The 22,048-nt window shown below is 39.5% G+C and overlaps 2 protein-coding genes across 2 annotated transcripts; one reads left to right on the top strand and one right to left on the bottom strand.

Annotated features, from left to right (window-relative positions):
- Nucleotides 1-1,087: 1,087 nt before the first annotated feature.
- DNAJB9 (DnaJ heat shock protein family (Hsp40) member B9) lies at nucleotides 1,088-10,729 on the bottom strand. Its single transcript, XM_042792347.1, has 3 exons — nucleotides 10,602-10,729; nucleotides 6,582-6,809; nucleotides 1,088-4,781 (listed from the first exon to the last, which is right to left on the bottom strand). The coding sequence occupies exons 2-3, from the start codon at nucleotides 6,796-6,798 to the stop codon at nucleotides 4,351-4,353; spliced, it is 648 nt and encodes a 215-aa protein (XP_042648281.1). The 5' UTR covers nucleotides 6,799-6,809; nucleotides 10,602-10,729; the 3' UTR covers nucleotides 1,088-4,350.
- Nucleotides 10,730-10,774: 45 nt separating this feature from the next.
- On the top strand, nucleotides 10,775-21,442 carry THAP5 (THAP domain containing 5). Its single transcript, XM_032999792.2, has 3 exons — nucleotides 10,775-10,931; nucleotides 16,661-16,850; nucleotides 19,971-21,442. The coding sequence occupies exons 1-3, from the start codon at nucleotides 10,849-10,851 to the stop codon at nucleotides 20,931-20,933; spliced, it is 1,236 nt and encodes a 411-aa protein (XP_032855683.2). The 5' UTR covers nucleotides 10,775-10,848; the 3' UTR covers nucleotides 20,934-21,442.
- The last annotated feature ends 606 nt before the right edge of the window (nucleotides 21,443-22,048 follow it).

Raw genomic sequence — 22,048 nt, 5'->3', positions numbered from 1 at the left:
TACACCAATTCAAAGCAGTTTGGGGTTTTGTTTTTTTCTTTTTCAAACTGGAATCATCAAAGACGAGTTACAGCCTTAACCTAGAATTGATTCAGACTTCTGCTAGGAGTGACTGACAGTCGGTTGATATTAGAAGGGCTCAGAGACCTCCACAAAGCAGTTCTCTGCCCAGCCCCTAAGGAAGGAGGGGCCCGCACTACAGAAGTCAGCAGCACGGCCGTAGGAATCGCTACCCAAGGGCCGACCAGTTTGGCTCGGCCACGTTGGCCACCAGAGCCCAGCGAGCCTCTGAACTGCATTTTCTTCTGAAATGAGACCCATACACCAGTCAAGGTACTCCACACCAGGCTTTTGTTTCAAGTCCAACACACACTTCTGACGGGACTTCTCCATTTACAAATAATTAAAAAAAAACACAACACACCCCTCAGCATAAAAATATAATAGGTCTTCCACTGTTGCCAACACTTTTAGTCAAAATTTGGTTCTGCATTGTTAAGATGGCAGATTTGCTTAGGTTCCTGGGAAAACTGTTCTAATGAGAAATGGCCCGATGAGACATACCAAATCCTGACAGTTTTCTACTCTCCACCTTCTAAGGATCAGACCCAGAAAAGAGCTTTCATGCAGTCTTGCAGTCAGCTTTAAACTCGGCATGACAGCATCCTAACCTTGGCTTCAGAATCTGCACTTCTCAGCATCAATCCAGGCCGACTAGCACTGGTCGCACAGCTCCCCTGCGCCTCGGCAGCTGCGGACGGCGACCCCACAGTTGAGGCAGAGGCTTTCAGCTCTTACAGCCAGTCTCTCAGAAAAAAGCGTCCTTTTGCAGAGGCTTTTTTTGGTCTGCTTGGTTTACAGGCATAATCCCTAAACTCTAACCCGTTCCCAACATCTCTAAAAAAAAAACAAACTATGTAAAAGTAAGTCAATTTCTTTCAACCCCACTGCCTTCCCCCTGCCAACCCCAGCTTCCCATTCAGGGAAAATGGAGCAGTCAGTGTTCCATAAAACACAAGTGCCAACCCGCTTGAATCTGGCTTCCATCTACATCTTTAAGGGAGGGGGGAAAAAAAGACATCACACACAATTTTCACATGTTTAATGTAATGGCACCCTAATTAAGTTTACAGTACTTTCACCTCCACTAGATACTGTGTTTCAAAAGTGTAATGGGAAAAAACAAACATGAAAAAAACACTCTTTGTCCGCAAAGTTTCAGAAACTCAACTGTTTGGAGTTATATATGCATAAATGCCTTTCAAAAATTGTTAAGAATTCTATTTTTCACCCTCACACAACAACAAAAAAAAAGGCTTTGCTGGGTCTTCTCACAAGATATGGAGATCAAAGATGGCACTTAAACTTCTGAAGTCAGGGGTGTCATAAGGTTATATGGGGACTTCCGATGGAGAGCCTGCCATGAAGCAAACACTATAAATAGTGAAAGAATGTGCAAGAGCTCTGAAGAAGGGAGCAGCACATGTTTTGCAAACTTGTGTTCCAACAGTCACAGAACTGAAGATTGCTGGCTGAGGAAAGCCTGTCTGAGTTTCTTCAGCTAAACTCTATTCAAAGCCTACCCATCGCAGAAAGTCCTACAGATAGCAATACACAAGGCCCTGCGATACCAGTGACGTGCTCTCCTCTGGATTTTACCTTGGATCACCAACCAAAACAAGCAGAAAGGTCACTTGGAGAAGCCACGGGAATAACAAGTAGTATTTCTTGGGTTTCCTATGACAAATACTTAAGAAAACTAATAGGGGAACAGGTAAAAATAGGCTAGGCAGGAATCTTTTTAAGGTACTACCAGCTAGAAAACTAGCAACCCTATCATTTTACTATCAGCTTCATACTTTGACTTTAAAGACTTAAGGAAAACAAGCAAATTTTGTATGAATACAGATTGCAGAATCCTTAAAGAGGGGAAGCTAACCTAGAAGCAGCCAAGGACCCCTGATTTTCATCTAAAAGCTTAGCCTGAAAGATGTTGAACTCGTATAGTCACTTCAAACAGACTTAAATTTTGGGGGTGGCTGTTTCCTACAATTTACAGTGCTCATTTTCACTTTTATTCCTCTAATTCAGGATTAGGGAATTGACTGAAGTTAATAATTGGAAAAAACTACCTTTGGAGAAGTCAGTGGTTTGGTTCTAGTAAGAACATTAAATATTCCTTCTCCCACGCTTAAGAACTGCTCATTCTGCTGTTTCCAAATTATTATTTTTTTTAAACAAGAAAATATTCACTAGACTAAGAAAGGCATTAATATTTTATCTTTACATCCTGCTTCTAGACTTACCTCCCACTTCTAAGTCCCAGCAATCATCCTTAAAGGACATTCACTAATATTCTTATATTTATTATTAAAGGCCACATCCTTCCATCAAGTCTTATCAGTGTGAACAATTCTTCTCAAATGCATACAGAAATGCCCTCTATAATTTGATTCATGCACAGGACTGATGGAGTATGTTAAAGAAAAAAAAAATGTAGAAATCTACATGAATTACAACTTTTGGTTGAATCATATATTACTTATACAGAAGAAACAAAAAATCTCTACTTACACAGAAAAAGGGTGGAAATAACTGACAAACACACTCCCTCCAGCACTTTTCCTACTATAAGAATATTGCACATTCCGATAATGTTGCACAAATTACTGGCTTTTTATAAAGACCATATATGAGGTATTAGTCTATTAATAAATAAAGAACATGGAAAAGGAAAAGCACTTAATATAACGCAACAATCCATTCCAGGTATTTAGTGAATGAAAACTGAACAAGCAAAAATACGTAACCTTGAGGGGAAGGCTAAAGTTACTCAGCAAACAGGCAGCTTTCAATCTGAGAAGCAAAGGTTTAACTCTCTTGATAAAGATTTTAAGAACACAAAGCCTATTTAGAACACTGCTGCTTAAAATGCTCAATTTGCTCATGCAATCAATCTGAAAGGTAAATTCTTACCTCAATTCTAAAGGAACAGCAATATGTAGGTGACAGTATTGTTATTAAAGGCAGCCAATTTAATACATTAAACCCATATTACAAGACAAGAAATAAACCAGAACTTTGGGACTGATATTACTTAAAATATTCACGGGTTTTTGATTGCTTGGGTTTTTTTTTTTTCCCCCCTTTTAAGTTGTAAACAGTCTAGACTGGTTATGGATTTCCATGATATGGTGCTGAAACTGATACCCTTTAGTACCGTCCTTACTCGCAGATTCCAGCACCACAAGGCATAAAATGAATACGACAGTAGTAATTTTCAGTTTTACTCTATGTTTATGCTAAGAATTTACCTTTCAAATAACAATGCTGAAAAATTCCTTCTGATAGGCAATAAATCTGTCAATCTAAACACAATCTATCTATCTTTTATTTAGACCCTTCCGGAAACACTAAGAATCTGTAGGCAAGCTTATCTTGTTTAAGTTTACAAGAGTACAGCGGAGTATTTAAGTTCAATAAACTGAGCTATGGTAACTACATTGCACACACGGTAATATAGTAAGTATAAAACAAAAGTGTTTTCAGTATGCTCTTCTAAACATTGTTAAAGAGATATTCGTATTTTGGAAGAAAAAAATGGCCTGGTGTGCACACAGACTTACATACACGAATATCCCTTAAGTCAAGGGTTAGTCAAATCCTAAGACTTTTTTCAGGCCAACAAAAGGCTGCTTGGAAATAAAAGTGATTCCATTATTACTCTCCTAGGTGAAGCACAATCTTAACATCCTCCCTCTTGTTATTTTCCAACCTTAAGAAGTGTTTTATTATTAATACATTTGCAATGCTGGATAGAGTAACAAAGACCCAGGTAAGTCGTATTTCTGCTGCTATTTAGTGTAAATTATCTAATTTGCACAATAAGTCTGTATCAGGTAAAAACGGCAAGTGAAATCTTGGAAAGACGTGATTAAAAAAGCAGCATTTCAAAATTAAAGTATCTCCTCTGCTGCAGCCATGCACCAGTAACTCATAATCCTGACCTGGCATACATGAAAAAATTATATTACATTTCTGAAATTAAAAATATATATATACTGTGTTGAAGTTCAAATTTATGTAAAGCATTTACTAAACTGAAATACATATAATTTCTTCTGTTACATAAGATTACTTCTCTCTCATTCTAAGTAGTTACTGAGACATCTACTTCCCAAATGCATGTTGTTTCTATTCTTAAGATTAGTTTCATCTACAATTTTTTTATAGTAGTTAAGTGTTGTTCAGAACAAACAGTTCAAAAAATTTTTTCCATGTTAGGACAAAACCAAGAAAGATTATGAAGATGTTTAAGAAGAAGAAAAGGAGATTAAGAGAAAGGAAACATTACTGTCCAGAACAGTCTGTATATGTGGTAACCATGTTTCCTCGTCTCTGAGTGACAGTCCTACAGTGCTTGCTGGATCCATGAAACCTGGTGTCAGTTCGCACTGCGTGCCGGTGTGCATTTTCAAAGTCACTAAATGAAAACATTTTTTCCATATTTTCAAACACATCATCAAACAGTCCACCTCCAAAGGAGAACTCTTGGAAAGAACGTCTCTGCCGATTGTGAGCTTCCCGATGACTTCGGAAGTGATTTTCAAAGTGCTTTTTGGACCGTGAGTTTTGACTAAAGAGGTCAAAGTCTTTGAATAGATCGTCAAAGTTGAAATTAAATGACTGATGGAATGGGCTTCCATTACTTCCTTGCCCTCCATGGCGGCCAAACTGATCATATTCTCGTCGTTTATTCTCATCTGATAATGTTTCATATGCTATTTCCATTAAAAAAAAAAAAAAAAAAGTAAAAGGTTTATTTACATTCCCATTACAAAAAAAAAAAAAAAAAAAAAAAAAAGAAAACCATACATAAATACAAAGAACAACAGCTTAACGGCTTTCTCCCACTCCCTCAACAGGACAAATTTCAAGCAAGACTTTCATTCAACACACAAGCCCAATCAAGCCAAACATTTGTTTAACTTTCTCCAATACATAATATGCTTTTTCAAAATAGTTAATTACTTATAATAATAAATATGGCTATACTTTGAGGGCAGATTATATCCTCAGAATTTTAAATTCACATAATACAATGCAGTTTAACTAGCAATAAAGATTAGTGCTTATATTTGAAAGAAAACAGCAATGACGTGTGGTGATCAGAAAGACTGAAGGAAAGGATTAGCTCTACCTAACAAAACAAACTGCCTGCTGCATTCCTAACCCTGAAACACAGTGCAATGTCTGCAAAACTACTTGCCAGCCAGCCAGCAAGTTCTAGCCACACCACAGTTACAACTAAGCAACAAGATAAACATCAAGGAGATAAAGGGAATTAATATCCTCTATGTCCAAATTCTCAATTTTTCAGAAGTTCAACAATAATCCTAGATTTTGTGATCAGAGACACCTGAAATGGAGTTATGTTTTCATCCAACCTTTGGTCCACAACTACAGCTACTGGTGTTCCAAGGTAGAAACTCTGACAGTTAATATACCCATTCTGATAATATCAAGTATTTTAAACGCTTCTATTTTCTTATCTGTCAAAGGCTTGCAACTATTCTATATACTTCAACACTTAAGAGTTCCTAATTCCTCCTGCAATAGGTGCTAACAATTGCAGTATCTAAGAAGACTGTCCCTCCCTTCCACCGTATTAATGACTTCCTCTTTTTCAAAAGAACTTCTCTGCAGACAAGAATGCAAAACCCAGAAATCTCTTATGAGCTCAGTCAGAAGTACACAAATAGAAGGATGTTATAACAGAGTCTACTGGGGGCAGAAGTGGGAATACCTTATTTTTCAGCAAGCCTTTTTCAATTCTTAATTACTTCCTTCCACCATTTTATCTTATCACTAAACACTTTGAACGGTGTATTCCTAGGATCACAGGATAATTCAGGCTGGAAGTAACCTCAGGTCTCTACTATAACTTCCTGCTCAAAGTAGGATCAATTACAAGATCAGACTAGGTTACTTGGAGCTTTATCCACTCATTCCTGAAAAATCTCCCAAGTTGGAGATTCCACAACCTCTCTAAGCAACCTGTTCCAACACTGGCCTATCCACAAAGGGAAAAAGGTTTTCCTTATAACTACTCTAAATCTCTTGCATCCATTGTCTCTTGTACTCCCACCATGAACCACTGAAGCACTTTGCTGTGTTTTCTTGATAATCTCCCCATAGTTACTGAAAGGTTGCTGTTGGGTCCCTCCTGAAGCCCTAGTAATCCTAAACTGGATCTTACCAGACATGCCAAAAGATAAGAATTAACCTCCTAGGGCTAAAGCTGTCCTACTGCCAAGTATTTTTTGTGGCAAGAAACATAAGCCCAAAAGCCTAATAAGCAGGAACACAAACTGCGTAAAACATCTGCCTATACACAAGGACAGAGAAACAAGTCAGATAGTGATGTTGGATATGTGACATGACAGAAGTAAATGGAAGAAAAAAAAAATGTATCTTTTTTCCTCTTGCTCAGTAAAAACAGAGTATATTTAAGCTACCACATTTCCTCACAGATATAAGCCATGTATCAAATTATTAAGACTAAGGTTAGCATATATTACCTTCAGCAATTTCTCTAAATTTTGCTTCTGCACCAGGACTCTTATTTTTGTCTGGGTGGTATTTCATAGCCAGTCTGTGAAACGCCTTCTTGATCTGGCGGTCAGATGCATTTTTTGGAACTCCTAAGATATCGTAATAGCTCTCTGTAGCCAGTATTAATTCAGTTATCATTAAAATACACAGAGCAAACGTGAAGACAGATTGCGTAGTTGCCATTTCTCTGCTTCCTAGAAGGAAAAAGAAATATACTTCAAGAACAAGTTATTGCAGGTTCAACAACAACTTAAAGGCAAAACTATAATCTGGAAGAGGAAGACCTGTATGTTTTGGGAGTTACTGACTCATAGACCTGTAAGCACATTGTTTCACACATGTCAAACTCCATTCCTCGAGTCTAATAATCAACAGACTATGTAAATGAAAATACTGCAAATTCACATTTCACATGCATCACAAGCATGCTTCAGTGATTCATCTTTGTTTTACACCTCTCCTTAACTGTACATCCCACAGAGCTGTCGAAGTAAATATACAGTACATTTCACTGTATCCAACAGTTCATGCTGGCACACCTGAACTAGCTTTAAACTAATCCTGGAGTTCTAGGACCACAAACACAGCAGCTGTTGATTAAGCACAAGTTGCAAAAATCCACTCAGTACTGGAAAACCAACTCACTGATTAGTGTATGAAACAATAAGAGCCTGAAAACACAACTGGCCTAGAGACTGACTGTGAGGTACAGGAAGACAAGAGTGTCAGACACTCAAGCTCAGCTTCAGACAGTCATTTAACTGAACTACTGGGAACACAGTAAAGAGTAAAACATTCATTCTGAGTACAGAGTTCAGTCAAGTAGAGCACATTTTCCTTTACTTTTCAGTGGGCTGGTCTTAGCCTACTTTCATATTAGATTGTACTCTAAATAAAAACACCTACTATATCTTTGATATCAAAGAATTCATCTGATAAATACCACTGCATATAAAGGTTTCTATATGAAACTCTCGGTGTCTGAACTGAACTCTGAAGTCTTCTATACAAGACAAGCAGCTTCAACTGTAATTAAAAGTTGTAACTCTTTTTTCAGTAACGTATTTGTCAAAAAGTTACATTCTGAAACAAACTGATGCTAGAACTCACTGAAAAAGCTGTGGCGCAAATAAGTCATAGGATAAACCAGGTCCATGTAGCAACATAATCTTTAATGATTTTTATGAAGGACGGAGTGAGCTCCTCCTACCAGAAGAAGGGGTCAAATGATTTTCCGAGGCCTGTGCATATTATATTTAAAACAGAGTATAGAGTCACGAATGCTGAAAGACAGAATGCTGGCTGTCACCTCATCAGCAGGATATACAAGAAGGCCCGACATGCCAGAACTAACATGTTCCTCTCACCGATTTCACTGATTTGAGTGCACCGTAAGTACAGCTCAAAGAGATGAACACCATTACTTTCCTGAAAGTGGAATAAATTGACCCTACAGTCCAAGTACAATGAAAGTTAGAATATTTTAGACAGTATGTGGCCCAAACTTTTGTCACACAGAGTTCAAAGCCTTTGATTATCAGGCATATAAGAAAATTGAGCCTTTAATGGAGAGTTCATATCCTCTAAAGAAAATTAACACCCAAGCACCAAAAATGGAAAAAAATACTACTTCCAGTGGGTAAGTCAGGGGGTTAAAATGAATGTTGTGAGTCAAGAGCAAAAAGCTCATAAGATTAATGTGCCCATGCCCTCTTAAGCATTTCTTTGGCTAGTAGCCTGCGTGATATCAAGTGTTAGGGAGCAGCAGTTGAAACAAATTGTATTTTGATCAGTGTACTTAGATATCAAACGTACAGTTCTTTTCAGTATTCTTCATGCATGATACCAGACATATTTTTAGTACAAGCCTTTCCACATATTTTCTCTCACCAGTTCACTAACCTGAAACTGCCACTTGGGCACTAAGAACTACACATACTTCCACACTTTTGGGGCTTGCTTCCTGTTTGTGCTTTACAGATAGAGTTTTAAGACTTCATTTCACATGTGCGATTGTTTTTATTTTACTTCATTTCTCCACACCTGCATTTGTGCTTATAAAGTCACCCGCTGCATTCTCACATCTAACCTCCTTGCTTCTATTAAACACTGAAAATAGCTAACAAGGGCAGTTTATGTCCTTCATTAAGAGCCAAACCCTCTTTTATAACTCCCAAGCTCATCAGAGCCTGAGAACATCAAGTCACTCCTTTAAACTTTTCTGCTCTGCCTAATCTCCTCAACTTCTATTATTCTTAATAATGAATTACATTTAAGTCTTCCTGTTTCTACAGTTTTACATTAGGATTTATGTAATGCAGTTCTATGCTATACTGCCCCTAGTTTTATCTGGATTTCTAAACAATATTAAAAAAAAAACAAACAAAACCCAGTACTGAAGTTTCATTATTTTTTAAATAAAGTTTACAGATTTAATGCTGCCCTTGAACAACTCTGGGGAACTCAAATATAAGAATAAAATGAAACATACTTGAAAATCAAATACAAATGAAACTCCAATATAAGCAGCATTTTAAACTTCTAAGGTTATCACAAAGACATAGTAAGTCTTATATTTAGATACTACCATCAATTATTGAACCTACTTTTTAAAAAACACCTATTTTATATGCTGTCAGCACCTCAGTGATGCTACTGTTAACTAACATGGTCAATGTCTGACCTCTGCCCGGCCATCCCTAACTACTTTTAGAATCACTTTCAAAATAATGTCTCTTTTAAATACTTATTCTGCTTATGTCTCTTCTCTCTCTGTATTCCAACTGAAAAGCGACAGATAAGTTCCTCTTTCCAGGCCAGGCACAGCAGTTATTTATAACACATTCCAGAATTCATTAAGGTTTTTATACTTCTTGACACTAAATTCATGCCACAAAACAGTCCTTCCTAACAATTATGAGGAACTACATTTTATTTGGCTACATGTAGCAATAAAGCTAGAGATTTTATTAACAAAGGTTTATTTAACTCTATTGGATAAGTAGTTACAGATCTCAATTACTATTAAGCTTGATATAAGAAGTATATTCTAATGTTTATTAAAAGTATTATAGAAGAGATAACAATCAGTTTGTTATCAGTTCATCAGCAGTTAGCAGCAGCTGCACGATGAAGTGATGTTTAAGGATGAGATACCCGGAATAAAATCTGTCACATACAGAAAATAAGGAGCTAGTTCCATCTTGCAATGCAAATGCCCTATTCCATCCCTCTTTGAAAGTAATTAGAAAAGATCTTCGGTAAATGCCCACATTCATGAAGTCTCACATACTCAGAAAATCCACAGCATCACTACTGCTCTAGTTACACGAATTGTGATGCACTATCCAGTAGAATTCTGATGTCATATAATTATTTTTGCTAACAATTTATTAGTAGACAAAAGTTACCAAAATTTTCCATTGGTTCTCATATCACGATTAACCCGATGAGTAAGCAGGTCTCCTAGTCCACTGCCAGCTACAGGAAGGTCTGTCAAACTCCAGGACCTGTACTTTCCTTGGCCTCTCCTACTCTGACCGTAAAACAAATCTACGAGGTGGCTACTGAATCTTGCTCTGGAGAAAAGGGAAACGAGACCAAGGCTGCCCTAGTACCACCCTCCCCAGCCAGACCCCAACGAGCCTCGCTAGCGCCGTGCCACAACGCGAGGCCCGGGCAGGTCTCCCCCGGGCGCCACCAGCGACACTCAGCGACGCCGCCTCACCTCCAGGCCGGCCAGGCTCGGGAAAGACCACAGCAGACGGGCCTAGCGAGAAACAAGAGCCCGGAGGGGCCCAAAGAGCAAATAAACCCACCCGAGTCCCAGCGCGGCCCACTCCTCCCCCTTCTCCCAGCCGCCCGCTCCTTCCCGGCCCCTCCGCGCCCGCCTTCCCCCCAGCTGCCTCAGCACCCCTCCGCCTGCCTTCCCCCAGGGCCCAGGCCCGGCGCTGCCGCCCGGCTCCCCGCCGCGCCGCGCCCCTCACCTCGGCCCCGTTCGCCGCCGCCGCCGCCGCCACTAAGGCCGCTGCCCCTCGGCGTCCCGCGCGCTCGCTCCCCCGGCGCGCACCCGACAGCGATTCCTACACGAAGCGCTGCGCCATTGGCCGCTCGGGCCCCACGTGACGCGGCGCGGCGCTGGGCGGAGCTTTCCCCCCTCCCGACGCGCGGGGCGGCGCGCGGCCGGCTGTTGTCCGTCCCCCCCCTCCTCCGTGCGGATGGTTCCGCGCCGCCATGCCGCGGTACTGCGCCGCGTCCTGCTGCAAGAACCGAGGGGGCCAGAGCGCCAGGGACCAGCGCAAACTGAGCTTCTATCCGTGAGCGGCCGGGGAAGGGCGGGGGGGGAGGAAGGTTTGGGGGAGGGGAGGGAAAAAGGGTCGGCAGAGCGTTTAATCACACACACACACACACACACGACTGAAAAATGAAATCTAAAATATCGTATAGTCACGAAGCTGTTTGGCTGCTAGAGCTAAGTCCCACTGCTTACCCCGTTTTGTTCAAGCGTGGCTGAAGGGGTGTCTCGGCAGGGCAGGCGAGAAGGGAGGCATTGGCTTAATGGGGAAGAAACTGGGTAACCTGTTATCTGACAGCTTGCAAGCTAAGAGAAGGGCCTAGCAGGGTGGGAAAGTAAACATACATTGATTCCTTAAAATTAACTATTCTCACTAGGATTATTATCTTGCCTGTGCTGCAAACAGAGGCATTGCTGGTTTGTTTGGAGGCAGCTGAGCTAGGTGGAAGCTAACTAGCTCGGTTGCCAGAAAAAAAAAAAAAAAAAACACAGTTTATGGTGGCTGCATAGTACTACCTGGCCACCTGATTGATTAGTCACCATCCCAGACCCGCAGTAACCTCTGTACGGTTGTGGTTATGTGGCTGTTGATTCCCAGAATGGTGAGTTAAAAACAGTGTTTCTTAACCGTGAGAGGAGCACATTTCAGGTAACTAAATATTAATGCATTTTTGTTGAATAAAAGTATGACAAGCATTTGTTAACAGAAGGAATTTTGTAGTGTTTAAGAAAAATTTGAAGAATAAATTTCCCAACGACCCTTAAAATCTGTTTTGGTAAAATTTGTACCTCAGATTAAGTTTTGTTTCAGTTGCTGAGTAGTCATTGTTATTACAAGATCAGAAAGGCTATGGAGGAAGACCCACAGGAAGACTCATTTGAAAGGGATTTTAGTTTAGGTTGAAGGAAGGTTCTTTTGCCCCAGCATGTCTCTTAATATGTGAATCATCATAAAGCAGTCATAAAAATGAGGGGAAATAAGTTATTTATATTGCTTTAGAGAATATGAGTGCAATATGAATGATCAAAACAAGTTTGATTGCTGATACATATTTATATTCAAACGTATGGTGTCAGTATAAAGATGATTGCAAAAACACAGCTGTTTTATCTAGCCACTGAATTGTGCTGCGTTACGAGTATCGTCCTGTGGAAAGGGTGCTGAGATTTAATTTATAGATATTTCTTGCCCTACGTTAGCAACAACTACTCATGAATTGCAAGTTTTACTCCCTTGCCTCCTACCACACCAGAGAAGTCCTCTGCTGCTCTGTGGTTTTGGGTCTGAGCCCCTTCTGAACTTTTAACGGTGACATAATCTCAGCTGGCCTAACTGCACTTCTTTGTTTCATTTCTTCACCTCTCTGTGCAGTGGTAGCAGCTGCTGAATAAATTCTGTCCACTTCCTCTTTCCATTTGCCTTTTCTTATGCCTTGTTTACAACAGAGAACAGGTTATCTTGATGAGTAAAGGTACTGGTTTTGGCTGGGATAGAGTTAATTTTCTTCACCATAGCTAGTATGGGGCTATGTTTTGGATTGTGTGCTGAAAACAGAGTTGATAACACAGGAATGTTTTAGTTACTGCTGATCAGTGCTTACACAGCGCCAAGGCCTTTTCTGCCTCTCACCCCACCCCAGCAGCGAGCAGGCCGGGGGTGCACAAGGAGTTGGGAAGGGACACAGCCAGGACAGCTGACCCCAACTGCCCAAAGGGATATTTCAGACCCTATGTTGTGCTCAGCAATAAAAGCTGAGGGGAAAAGGAGGAAGGGGAGGACATTTGGAGTGATGGCATTTGTCTCCCCAAGTAACTGTTATGTGTGACAGAACCCTGTTTTCCTGGAGATGGCTGAGCACCTGCCTGCCCATGGGGGGTGGTGAATTAATTCCTTAGTTTGCTTTGCTTGCGTGCATAGCTTTTGCTTTACCCATTCAACTGGCTTTATATCAACCCACAGAGTTTTCCCACTTCTACTCTTCCACTTCTCTCCCCCATCCCACCTGGGGGGAGAGACTGAGTGGCTGTTAGGTGCTTCATTACTGGCTGGAGTTAAACCATGACATATTGAAACAGGAGCAGGTTTTGGCATAGTAGCCCTTAAGCTAAGATAATAAATTTCACTATCAGGCATTGTCTCTCACTACAGATTATTTTGTTTCCCATCTGAAGCTGTCTGACTGTGGGGAAAGTAGTGAGTGCTGTGTTGCAAGGGTAACAGCAGCGGAAGCAAATGTTTTCAAGACATTGGAGAGGGTGTGCTTGGTGACATGACCCTCAACTGAAAGAAGCCATCCTTTTACTGAGAGCCTTTTTTGGACCTATGTAGTACCATCCCAGGCTAAGCTCTGTTACTTATGGGGGGGAATGCTGTATAATATATGTAATGCTGCTATTGGGCATACATGATCTAAGTAGGCATTTTGAAAAGCCTAAACCTCTAACCTGTCCTTTAGAGATTGTGTTCTTACCAGCATTATTCCTTGCATTCCTGCAGATGCATCAAAATCTTGCTCTGTTTCCTTGGTAACTTGAAAACTTAAATGGCAAGGAATTCAAGACTGAGGAAGGGGGGTGAAGGCATTGTTATGGTTTGAGCCCAGAGGGCAACTAAGCATCAGGAAGCTGCTTGCTCACTCATCCTCTCCTAAATTAAAAATAAATTAAAAAAGAAAAATAGAAAAAAAACAAACAAACAAACAAACAAAAAAAAAAAACTAAAACAAAAGTTTTGGGAATGAAGATAAGAACAGGGAAGGATGACTCACCCATTGTGGTCAGGGACAGCAATCGACAGACTCATTAGCAGAAGAAAGGGAACATCAATTTAATCTAAACACCAACACCACTTAGTTTAACAATGGAGCAGGACAATGAGAAGCATTACCATGCCTTAAAAACACCTTCCCCCCACTCTTCCCTTCTTCCCTGCCTCAGCTTTGCTCCTGATTTCTCTACCTCTTCTCCCCCAGCAGTGCAGGGGGATGGGGAATGAGGGTTGCAGTCAGATCATCACCCCTTGTTTTCTGCTGCTCCTTCCTCCTCAAGTGGAGGACTCCACACACTCTTTTCCTGCTCCAGTGTGGGGTCTCTCCCACAGGAGACAGTCCTCCGTGGCCTCTCTGCAACATGAGTCCTTCCCCCAGGCTGCAGCTCTTCCCATACGCTCCAGCATGGATCCCTCTTGCGTGTCGCAGTCCTCCCAGCCATGAAGTACCACAGCGTGGGCTTCCCTCAGAGTCCCAGCTTTCTTCAGGTGCAGACTCCTGCTCCAGTGCCGGGTCCTCCGTGGGCTGCAGGTTGGCATCTGCTCCACCCATGGGCTGCAGGGGGGGGTCTCTGCTCCAGCACACCTCCAACCCTCCTCCCTCTTTCATCCACTGACCCCTCAGTGTTTGTGTAGGTGTCTTCCTCACAACTCTTCCTCTTCTCAGGTTCCCCTTCTTAAGTATGTTATCACAGAGGCAGGTGTCCTTCTCTCAAAATCAGCTGAGTTTGCAGTTCTGGAACACTGTGAGCCTGCGTAACAGTCATTGCTGTGTGTGGCTTTTGGAGGAGACCTGTAGCTTCAGGGATTTGAGGGTGGGATCGGGAGTTTGCCAAAAAGTAGCCTGACTGACTTGTTATAGGTAGATTATGGCAAATCACATCCAAATATGGATTAATGAATCTTTATTAAGGTAAGAGAGCAAATGCAGCGCTGGGGTGGCCGAGGAGTCACAGCTCCATCCAGGCTCACCAAATTGTTTAAGTTTCAAACCCCCTTTTATCCACCCAGCTGCCGGTTTCAACACCTTTGACACGTCTCCTGGCTTCTTCTACAATCTTACCTTCTTTCTTCAGTCCTGTGGTCACCTACACCTTGTCCTTCAAGTCTGGGCCAATTTGCAGCTCCTTTGTCTTTTATGACTCAGTGGTTTCAGCTCCTCTCTTATCTCAAGGACAAGGGATACCAGAGATGGCCCATTCTGCTCTTTCTCAATCCATTGCAAAGGAGTTACCACCCTTTGATATGGATCATCTGGTGAGCATCCCAAGGAGGGGGGGCTGTTGGGTTGGTGTTTCCTCAGATCAATTCCCCCCTTTTCTTTTCCCAGTAGTAAAGTCTTTTATTTTTCTTAAAATTTGGATCATTGTACTAATAATAGCTTTAGCCTAAGAAGCAATTGTTTAATTACTTTTAGTGAAAGCAGAATTCTTCTATTATTTATCACAGACTGGTACCTTTTACAAGCATTTGGGTGACACACAGTACTTCAGGCTGTGTCCCCAGCTTCTGTTGTGTGGGAATATCTCACTGCAAAACCAATTTTTTGTTCCTTGAAGTTCCATAAAGGTATGGTAATAAGCATAACCAAAAGAACTGATTGTTAATTAAAAGGAAAAAAGAGCTAAGGGAAAAGAAATGGAGTTAGAAATGCTCCATTTCTATTTAGCGAGTGAAACAAAATGGTTCTTGTAAAGAGGCTGTAGGCACTTGTTCACATCTGAATGCTTCTGTTGTCCATCATACTGCCAACAACTAATACGCTTTACATCCTACAGTTATGATCAGGTCAGGTTTAATGACCATATGAATCTCTCTTACAGTTTCATCTACACGAAAACGTAGATTTTTTTTTTTTTTAAATTGCTTATGATTCTAAAGAATATTGTTTTCTCAAGAGTAGTTATTTAACAGTATTCAGAATTCAACTTATGGTTTACGTATGATACGTGGTTATATGCTAGGGTTAAAATAAACTTGATATGCACCAGAAAAATATGTAGGCACTTTTCCAATACCCTGATATCTGTCTGATAAGAGATGAGAGCCAAGAGTGGTCTGAATGTTCATGTTTTCAGTACCATAACTGCTTGACTGCACATGCATCATAATGAGCCTTTAATTTGTGTATGGCGATTCAGTAAGTAAATTATTTATCCTTGCCCACTTTCTTTTAATTTAGTTCTCTTTCCCATGTAATTTATCTGAACGTTTGCATATATTTTCAAAATCAATTTATTTTTTTTTTATGAATGTGTATACTCTGCATTTTCCTTTTCAAGTAGGTAAGACAGTTGAAAAGTTAGTTATGGATTACATAATATTGTGGGGGTTCTCAATGCTGTAAGAAAGCTTAATTGATGAAATACAAAATATATGCATGTTTTACATTTGTGTTTATTTACTTTTTGAACAAAATTTAAATCCTGCACTGGAAATACTTACATTTCCAAATTATCTGATAATTCAATGTGTGACATATATAAAGAGGCACGCTGTAAAACAAAAAATAGTAACAAAAGGTTTTGTTACTAGTTAGGTCTAGTAAGACAAAAGAGCCCCACAAATACTATTTCTAAAATGAGGGCCAGACCTAACTTTTTTGAAATTAAGTCAGAGTATTTAATCTCACTTCAGCAAAACTACTTTCTGAGCAAGTGTTGCAGGATCGAACCTTTCAAAACATCTTACCTGTGGTTTCTGAAACCCTCAGCTGGCAGAAATCAACAGAAATTCTGCTACTGAACTCTGCAGCCAACTAGAAATAATTTGGATAATTACTGGGTTTACATATAAGCGACATCCTGATTAACATTTAATATTTAAAACTTTTTAAAAAGGATTATTTTAATCTGTTTGTAAAGAAAGACTACCTTGTAAGGAACAATGACATTCTTCACTTAAAAAGAAGAAATAAAGGGGAAAAAAAGTAACATTTTTTTTTGTTTGTGTATTTGTTTATTTTTTTCAACTGCTTTAAAAAGATTTCCACTTCATGATAAAGAGAGGCTTGAGAAATGGTTGCGAAACATGAAGAGAGATGCATGGATGCCAAGTAAGCACCAGCTCCTATGCAGTGATCATTTTACCCCCGATTCCCTTGACGTGCGATGGGGTATACGATACTTGAAACATACTGCTGTACCAACGATTTTCTCTTCCCCAGATGATGAGGTAATGTATTCCTGTCTTTTTTAATTGTAGTACAAAGCTAGCCCAACTATTCATGTAGTATAGATGTTCTAATTATCTGTAATATATTCATATTTTATTCTAAAAATAGAATTCCTGTCCATCAAAACATTTTGTCTGCAGGAAGACTGACACAAAACAAATATATGATTCCATAATGTAAAGGAAGAACAACTTGCCATACTTTGACTGGAGGTTCAGTATCTTCTTTAACTGGAAATTACAGAAGCATTTCCTATAGGAAATTTCCCATAGGAAAATAAATTTCCTATGAGAAAATGAAGATTCTAAATAATTTTTTTCTGAGTAATTACTCTTAATATTTTAATGTTCTTTTAAGGCCTTTTATTAACTGTATATAAATACTGGCTTTGGAGTGTATTAGTTTGAAACAACAGGTTTATCTTTCCTGTCCCTAACCTCTCTAACACCTCAGAGCTCAGGAGTGTAGGCTGCTAAAGATTCCACAAAGACTATTCCATGTTGCCCTTCATAGAATTGTACAATTGGTTACATAAAAATGCTACATAGGCACCTAATCTGATCAAATCTATGCTAATTCTCCTCTGGTACATAACTTTCTACCTCTGGATCATTATGTTTGACGTGGGAGAAATGGAAGAACTGGAATTAAGGCTAAATAACTGTGTCACTAATTGATTTTGCTAAACAATTTATTTTTAGTCAGGAAATTCTCTGTCTTCTTGGATAGCTGCAAGTGTTGTCCAGACTGGACAACCTTGATAAATCTCTCACATATAAAAATAGAAAATATTGCAATTTAGGGCAGTAGTATCTTAGCAATAAATACCTTTCCTTCCAACCCCCCAGCCACCCCACTTCAATATATCCCTCCCTTCCCTGTGCTGTTACTGTAACAGGGAGCCCTGGCTTTGGAAATGGACTTTGCTGCCCTGTGCTTCTGTGCAATTACAGATAAACTGTGTGATTTCACCCCAAAGAAAAGTCAGCTTTTCCCTGCCTCTTCATTCTCTCTTGTTTTGCATGTGACCATAGACCAGTCGTAGCACACCTACAAAGGTGGACAGTAGAGTTAGGAAGGTAACAAACTTTTTATGCAGTGGTGTTGCCAAGAATATACCGATGGCTTCTCTAAATTATTTTTGCATCAGCAATATATACCTGGAAAATCCCAGATAGATTTATCCAGTTTGGAAAAATAATATTCTGTGCTTTCCAATATATCCGTCACTTCCCTGCTATCAAAAGAAAAGAGATGCCAGTTCTTCCTACCTGTGATATTGTGAACTTGCTTCTCGGGGGTCTCACTTCTCTGTCTGGCATTATTTTTTTTTAAAACCTCATGCTTCTGACTGGACTTTTCTAAACATCCTGTGCATGACCACCACAGCAAATAAGTGATATCCACTGACTTGGTCACTGGTTCTATAGTTGCCCCAAAACCAGATTTTCCACATAGACTGAATATTCACAAAGACATGGGAAATAGCTCTCCTTATTCTGGGGGAGAATCCCTTGTTAGCATGTTCCTGAGTTAGTATAGAGAAACGAAGCTGAGGTCCAAAGCTGCCTTTCAACAGTTGCCTATAAACCCTTGGTTTGGAAAACTGAGACCAAAGAGTTGCAACATTTGCGTATTGTTCACCACCACCTTGCTTCATGTATTATGGAGCAAGGGAAGGATATGCTTAAGGAATCTTCAGGAAACATTTTGTATTATTTCTTCTATGTAAATAATGTTTGTGTATCAAGAGCAGTGTTAGTTGCCTGCATTTTAATATTGGTAACCATTCTACATTAGTTTGCAAGGATTTTTATTTTGAAGACTGTTTTAAGAGTGTAAGGGAAGGGACAGATGGACAAGGAAGCTTTTCAATAAAAGTAACATTCTTTCTTCAAGTAGCTCTATCCTGAGAGGTTTTTTGGTGCCTTTCTTTCAGCCTTAATGGCAGTTCTGGTAGGCAAGGATTTGGAGAACATTTCCCTAATTTACTTCATAAGAGATGTGTCTAGTTAAAAGGTTTAGTCTGAGAAGGCCTTTTTCAGCTGCTGGTAGAACAGAGAAAGGGAAACACTTAATTCTCGCAAAATCCCTAAGATTGATGTGATGTTACATATCATCTTTGAAAAGATAAAGGTAACCAAATTAATTCTATTTCTGTATATGTTTTTCAGTCTTTTTAAGACTGATGTTTCATATAAAATGAAATTACAAACTTCAACGTATGTATCAGACTGCATACACACTTTTATGAACATACACTTTGAAATTATCTTTTCCATCATAATCTGTTTTTTCAGCCTGGTCTCTTCCCTGCCCTTCCTTCTTTTTGATTCCCACCCACCCTCCTTGCGCCCTCCATCTTTTTTGCCTGGCCTATATTGTTAGCAAACTGAAAGTTGTTTCTTGTTCTTTTTGTTTGTTCTGGGCATTTTGGGTTTGGTTTTTAGTTCACAGGCCTAACATGAGTGCAAGCTCTGCAGCTTGGGCTCTTCATAATCAAGCCTACTGGAAAAAAATAAGACACTCACTATTAGTGTATTTTTATTTCACTGAGTGACATAATAAAAAGCTTGGTTCAATACTGATCTTTAATCATGTGATGATGTAGCTTATGTGGAGGAGGGGAAAAGAAGATGGCTAAAAAAGGATAGGCTTCAAATGCAGCTTTGTTGCATCTTTAATGCAAAAATATTGTACTGTGTACATTTAATATACATACATTTAATACAGTGTTTCAGGTGGTAATAGGAGATGCTAGCCAGTCTTTGTCAGACAGATTTGTGTTTTCCTCAAGTGCTTTTAAAATTATGATGACTCATAAATCAGTAAAATTCCTCAGAGTTTGAAAAAGAAAAAAAAAAGTGTTATTGCCTTTAGAGCTTTAAAATAGTATTTTAACATTTAGGACCTGAAGCAAAGTTATGGAAGTTGCTTATATGAATTTTCAGGTCTCTGGTGTAAATTTTAAACAGTGCTTATCTAAATCACTCCTTATGCACTACTGTGCTATAGAATGAGGTTTGCCCAGTTTTTTTTCATGCTCAAGTGATTTCCCAGTTACAAGGTGGTTGGTTTTGTAGTTTTTTGTTTGTTTGTGTTTGTTTGTTTTTCTCCAGGGAAAAGATTCTTCTCAGAACAGCCCACAGGAGAGAAAGAGAGAAGACCCAGAAAAAACAAATATAAATGTAGTGTCAGAAAAAGCACCTGTATCACTTGAACATTGTACACCAAAGAAAAATCTTGTAATGGCAAAAAATGCAGGTGAAAAAGCAGAAGTAGTTTGCTCACCTGCATTGAGTAAACCTTTACAAATTCAAAAGCTGCAACTTCAGAATGGAGGTTTTCAGGCAGACAGTGTCATTCTTGATAGTTCACTTAAGCAGCATATACATCAACCTAATCCTGTTCTAGTGACAGCAGCAGTCCAGAGCATGGAAGCTACCAGTGTTCGTACTTCTGCAGAGGATGCAGTAGGTTGTACAGCTGCAGTCTTGCAATTTACAGACCCTGACTACTTGAATTCATCTCTGAAGCTGGCAAATGCTTTAGGTTCAGTTACTGACTACGCACTTGAAAATCCTGACTCTGTTGTAGGCTGCTCTGTTGAAGTACAGCCAACAAGTGAAAATGCAGTTTTACTGAGTACAGTCACACAAACTATCGAACAGTTTGGTGGAAATGAAGAATCTGTCATTGCTATTATTGTGCCAGCCGAGAGTCCAGAAGAGCCTGAAATAGTAAATAGTTCTTTCCTGCCTATTAAGCAAGAGTTTCTTGACACAGAGGAGAGAGAAACAGATAAATCTGTGTATATGAGTGCATATGGTGGAGGTGAAGTATTACAAACTGAGCATTCATATTGCAAGCAAGACATAGACAGAGATCACCTTTGGCAAAAAATTTCAAAGCTCCACTCTAAGATAACTCTACTTGAAATGCAGGAGATAAAAACTTTGGGGAGACTCAGGTCCTTGGAAGCTCTTATTGGACAACTGAAGCAAGAAAACCTGATTTCTGAAGAAAAGCTGAAGATTGTAGAAAACTGCTTTACAACACTTGAAGTGACTATGATACAGTAAAGGCTTTCGATGATTGTTCAAAAATTTCTTTCTGGCCTCTTTGACTGTCCTTTTGGACAAATTAACTTTTGTTTCAGTCATGGTATTTTAAGCATCTACTGCAAATTGTGTGAATAGCAAATATTCTTTAAAATGTTACATCAACCACTACCAAAGCGAAGTTGTAGAATATTGCCTGTAAAACATGACTTGCAAGTAAGCTTTAGAAGAAAATAAAACCTGTTAAAGTTTCGTTACAAAGTATATGAATGGAATCAATAAAGATAAATTAAACCTTTCTAGCTGCAGGCTCTTCTAAAACATGCAACTCCTGCGTTTGGGGCAGCAGTAGAATGGACAGTTATAAAACTGTTGTATAAAAAAAGTGTCCCAATTCTCTTTCAAATGAGTAAGGAGGTATGTAATACATTGTCCAGTGAGGTCACAATTACTCTTTAACCTTCTGTTCATCTAACATTTGTTCTGATAGTTTTTTGTGCACTTTGACCATATTAAAATTGTTTCTGCAACAGTGTTTCCTTTCATTTAGTTCTAGAAACAAAATTCTTTAAGAATATTGTTACAGTGAACAGGTGCGTCTCTTTTTTTGGATGATTCAGCTCAAATGGAAAGAACCATCTTGGTGATATTTTTGCTGGTTAATAAAAAGGAAAGCTCTTAACTCTTCAGTGAGTGCTATCTGCTCAGCATTGATCCTCTTACAGTCTATAGCTGAGTAATGCATATACCCTTAATAATACACTGAAGAAAACAATGCTTTGCAGAGCAAATTGCTAGTGAAATTAGCAGAATCTGGCTCATTATTTTTCTATATCTTACTCTTCAGGAACTGGAATTACAAGACTAGAAATCCGGTCCTCTCTATTGATTTTATCAACTGTTTCTAGTGCACAGTAGGAGAAATTTATTTGCTTAAATACTTTCTGTTTATTCTGTCTGTGTGCCACCCCTTGGATCTAGAGTTCGCTGTACAATCTATACAGTGTCGTGGTTTAACTCTGGCTGACAACACCACACCCCACAGCTGCTCACTCCCCTCCAGGTGGGATAGGGGAGAGAATTGGAAGGGTAAAAGTGAGAAAACTCATGGGTTGAGGTAAGGACAGTTTAATAGG

The sequence above is a fragment of the Tyto alba genome, unplaced genomic scaffold, assembly GCF_018691265.1.
Source record: "Tyto alba isolate M040663 unplaced genomic scaffold, T.alba_DEE_v4.0 Super-Scaffold_2, whole genome shotgun sequence".
Classification (NCBI taxonomy): Eukaryota; Metazoa; Chordata; class Aves; order Strigiformes; family Tytonidae; genus Tyto; species Tyto alba.
This window is presented reverse-complemented; position numbering and strand designations above follow the sequence as displayed.

Bases quoted from the DNA above. Each gene is read 5' to 3' on its own strand.
- DNAJB9 (XM_042792347.1), bottom strand. From the start codon at position 6,798: ATGGCAACTACGCAATCTGTCTTCACGTTTGCTCTGTGTATTTTAATG. The intron at 4,782-6,581 runs GTAATATATGCT...TAATGGAAATAG, and splicing joins ATTTAGAGAAATTGCTGAAG to CATATGAAACATTATCAGAT.
- THAP5 (XM_032999792.2), top strand. From the start codon at position 10,849: ATGCCGCGGTACTGCGCCGCGTCCTGCTGCAAGAACCGAGGGGGCCAG. The intron at 10,932-16,660 runs GTGAGCGGCCGG...TGCTTTAAAAAG, and splicing joins CGCAAACTGAGCTTCTATCC to ATTTCCACTTCATGATAAAG. The intron at 16,851-19,970 runs GTAATGTATTCC...GTTTTTCTCCAG, and splicing joins TCTCTTCCCCAGATGATGAG to GGAAAAGATTCTTCTCAGAA.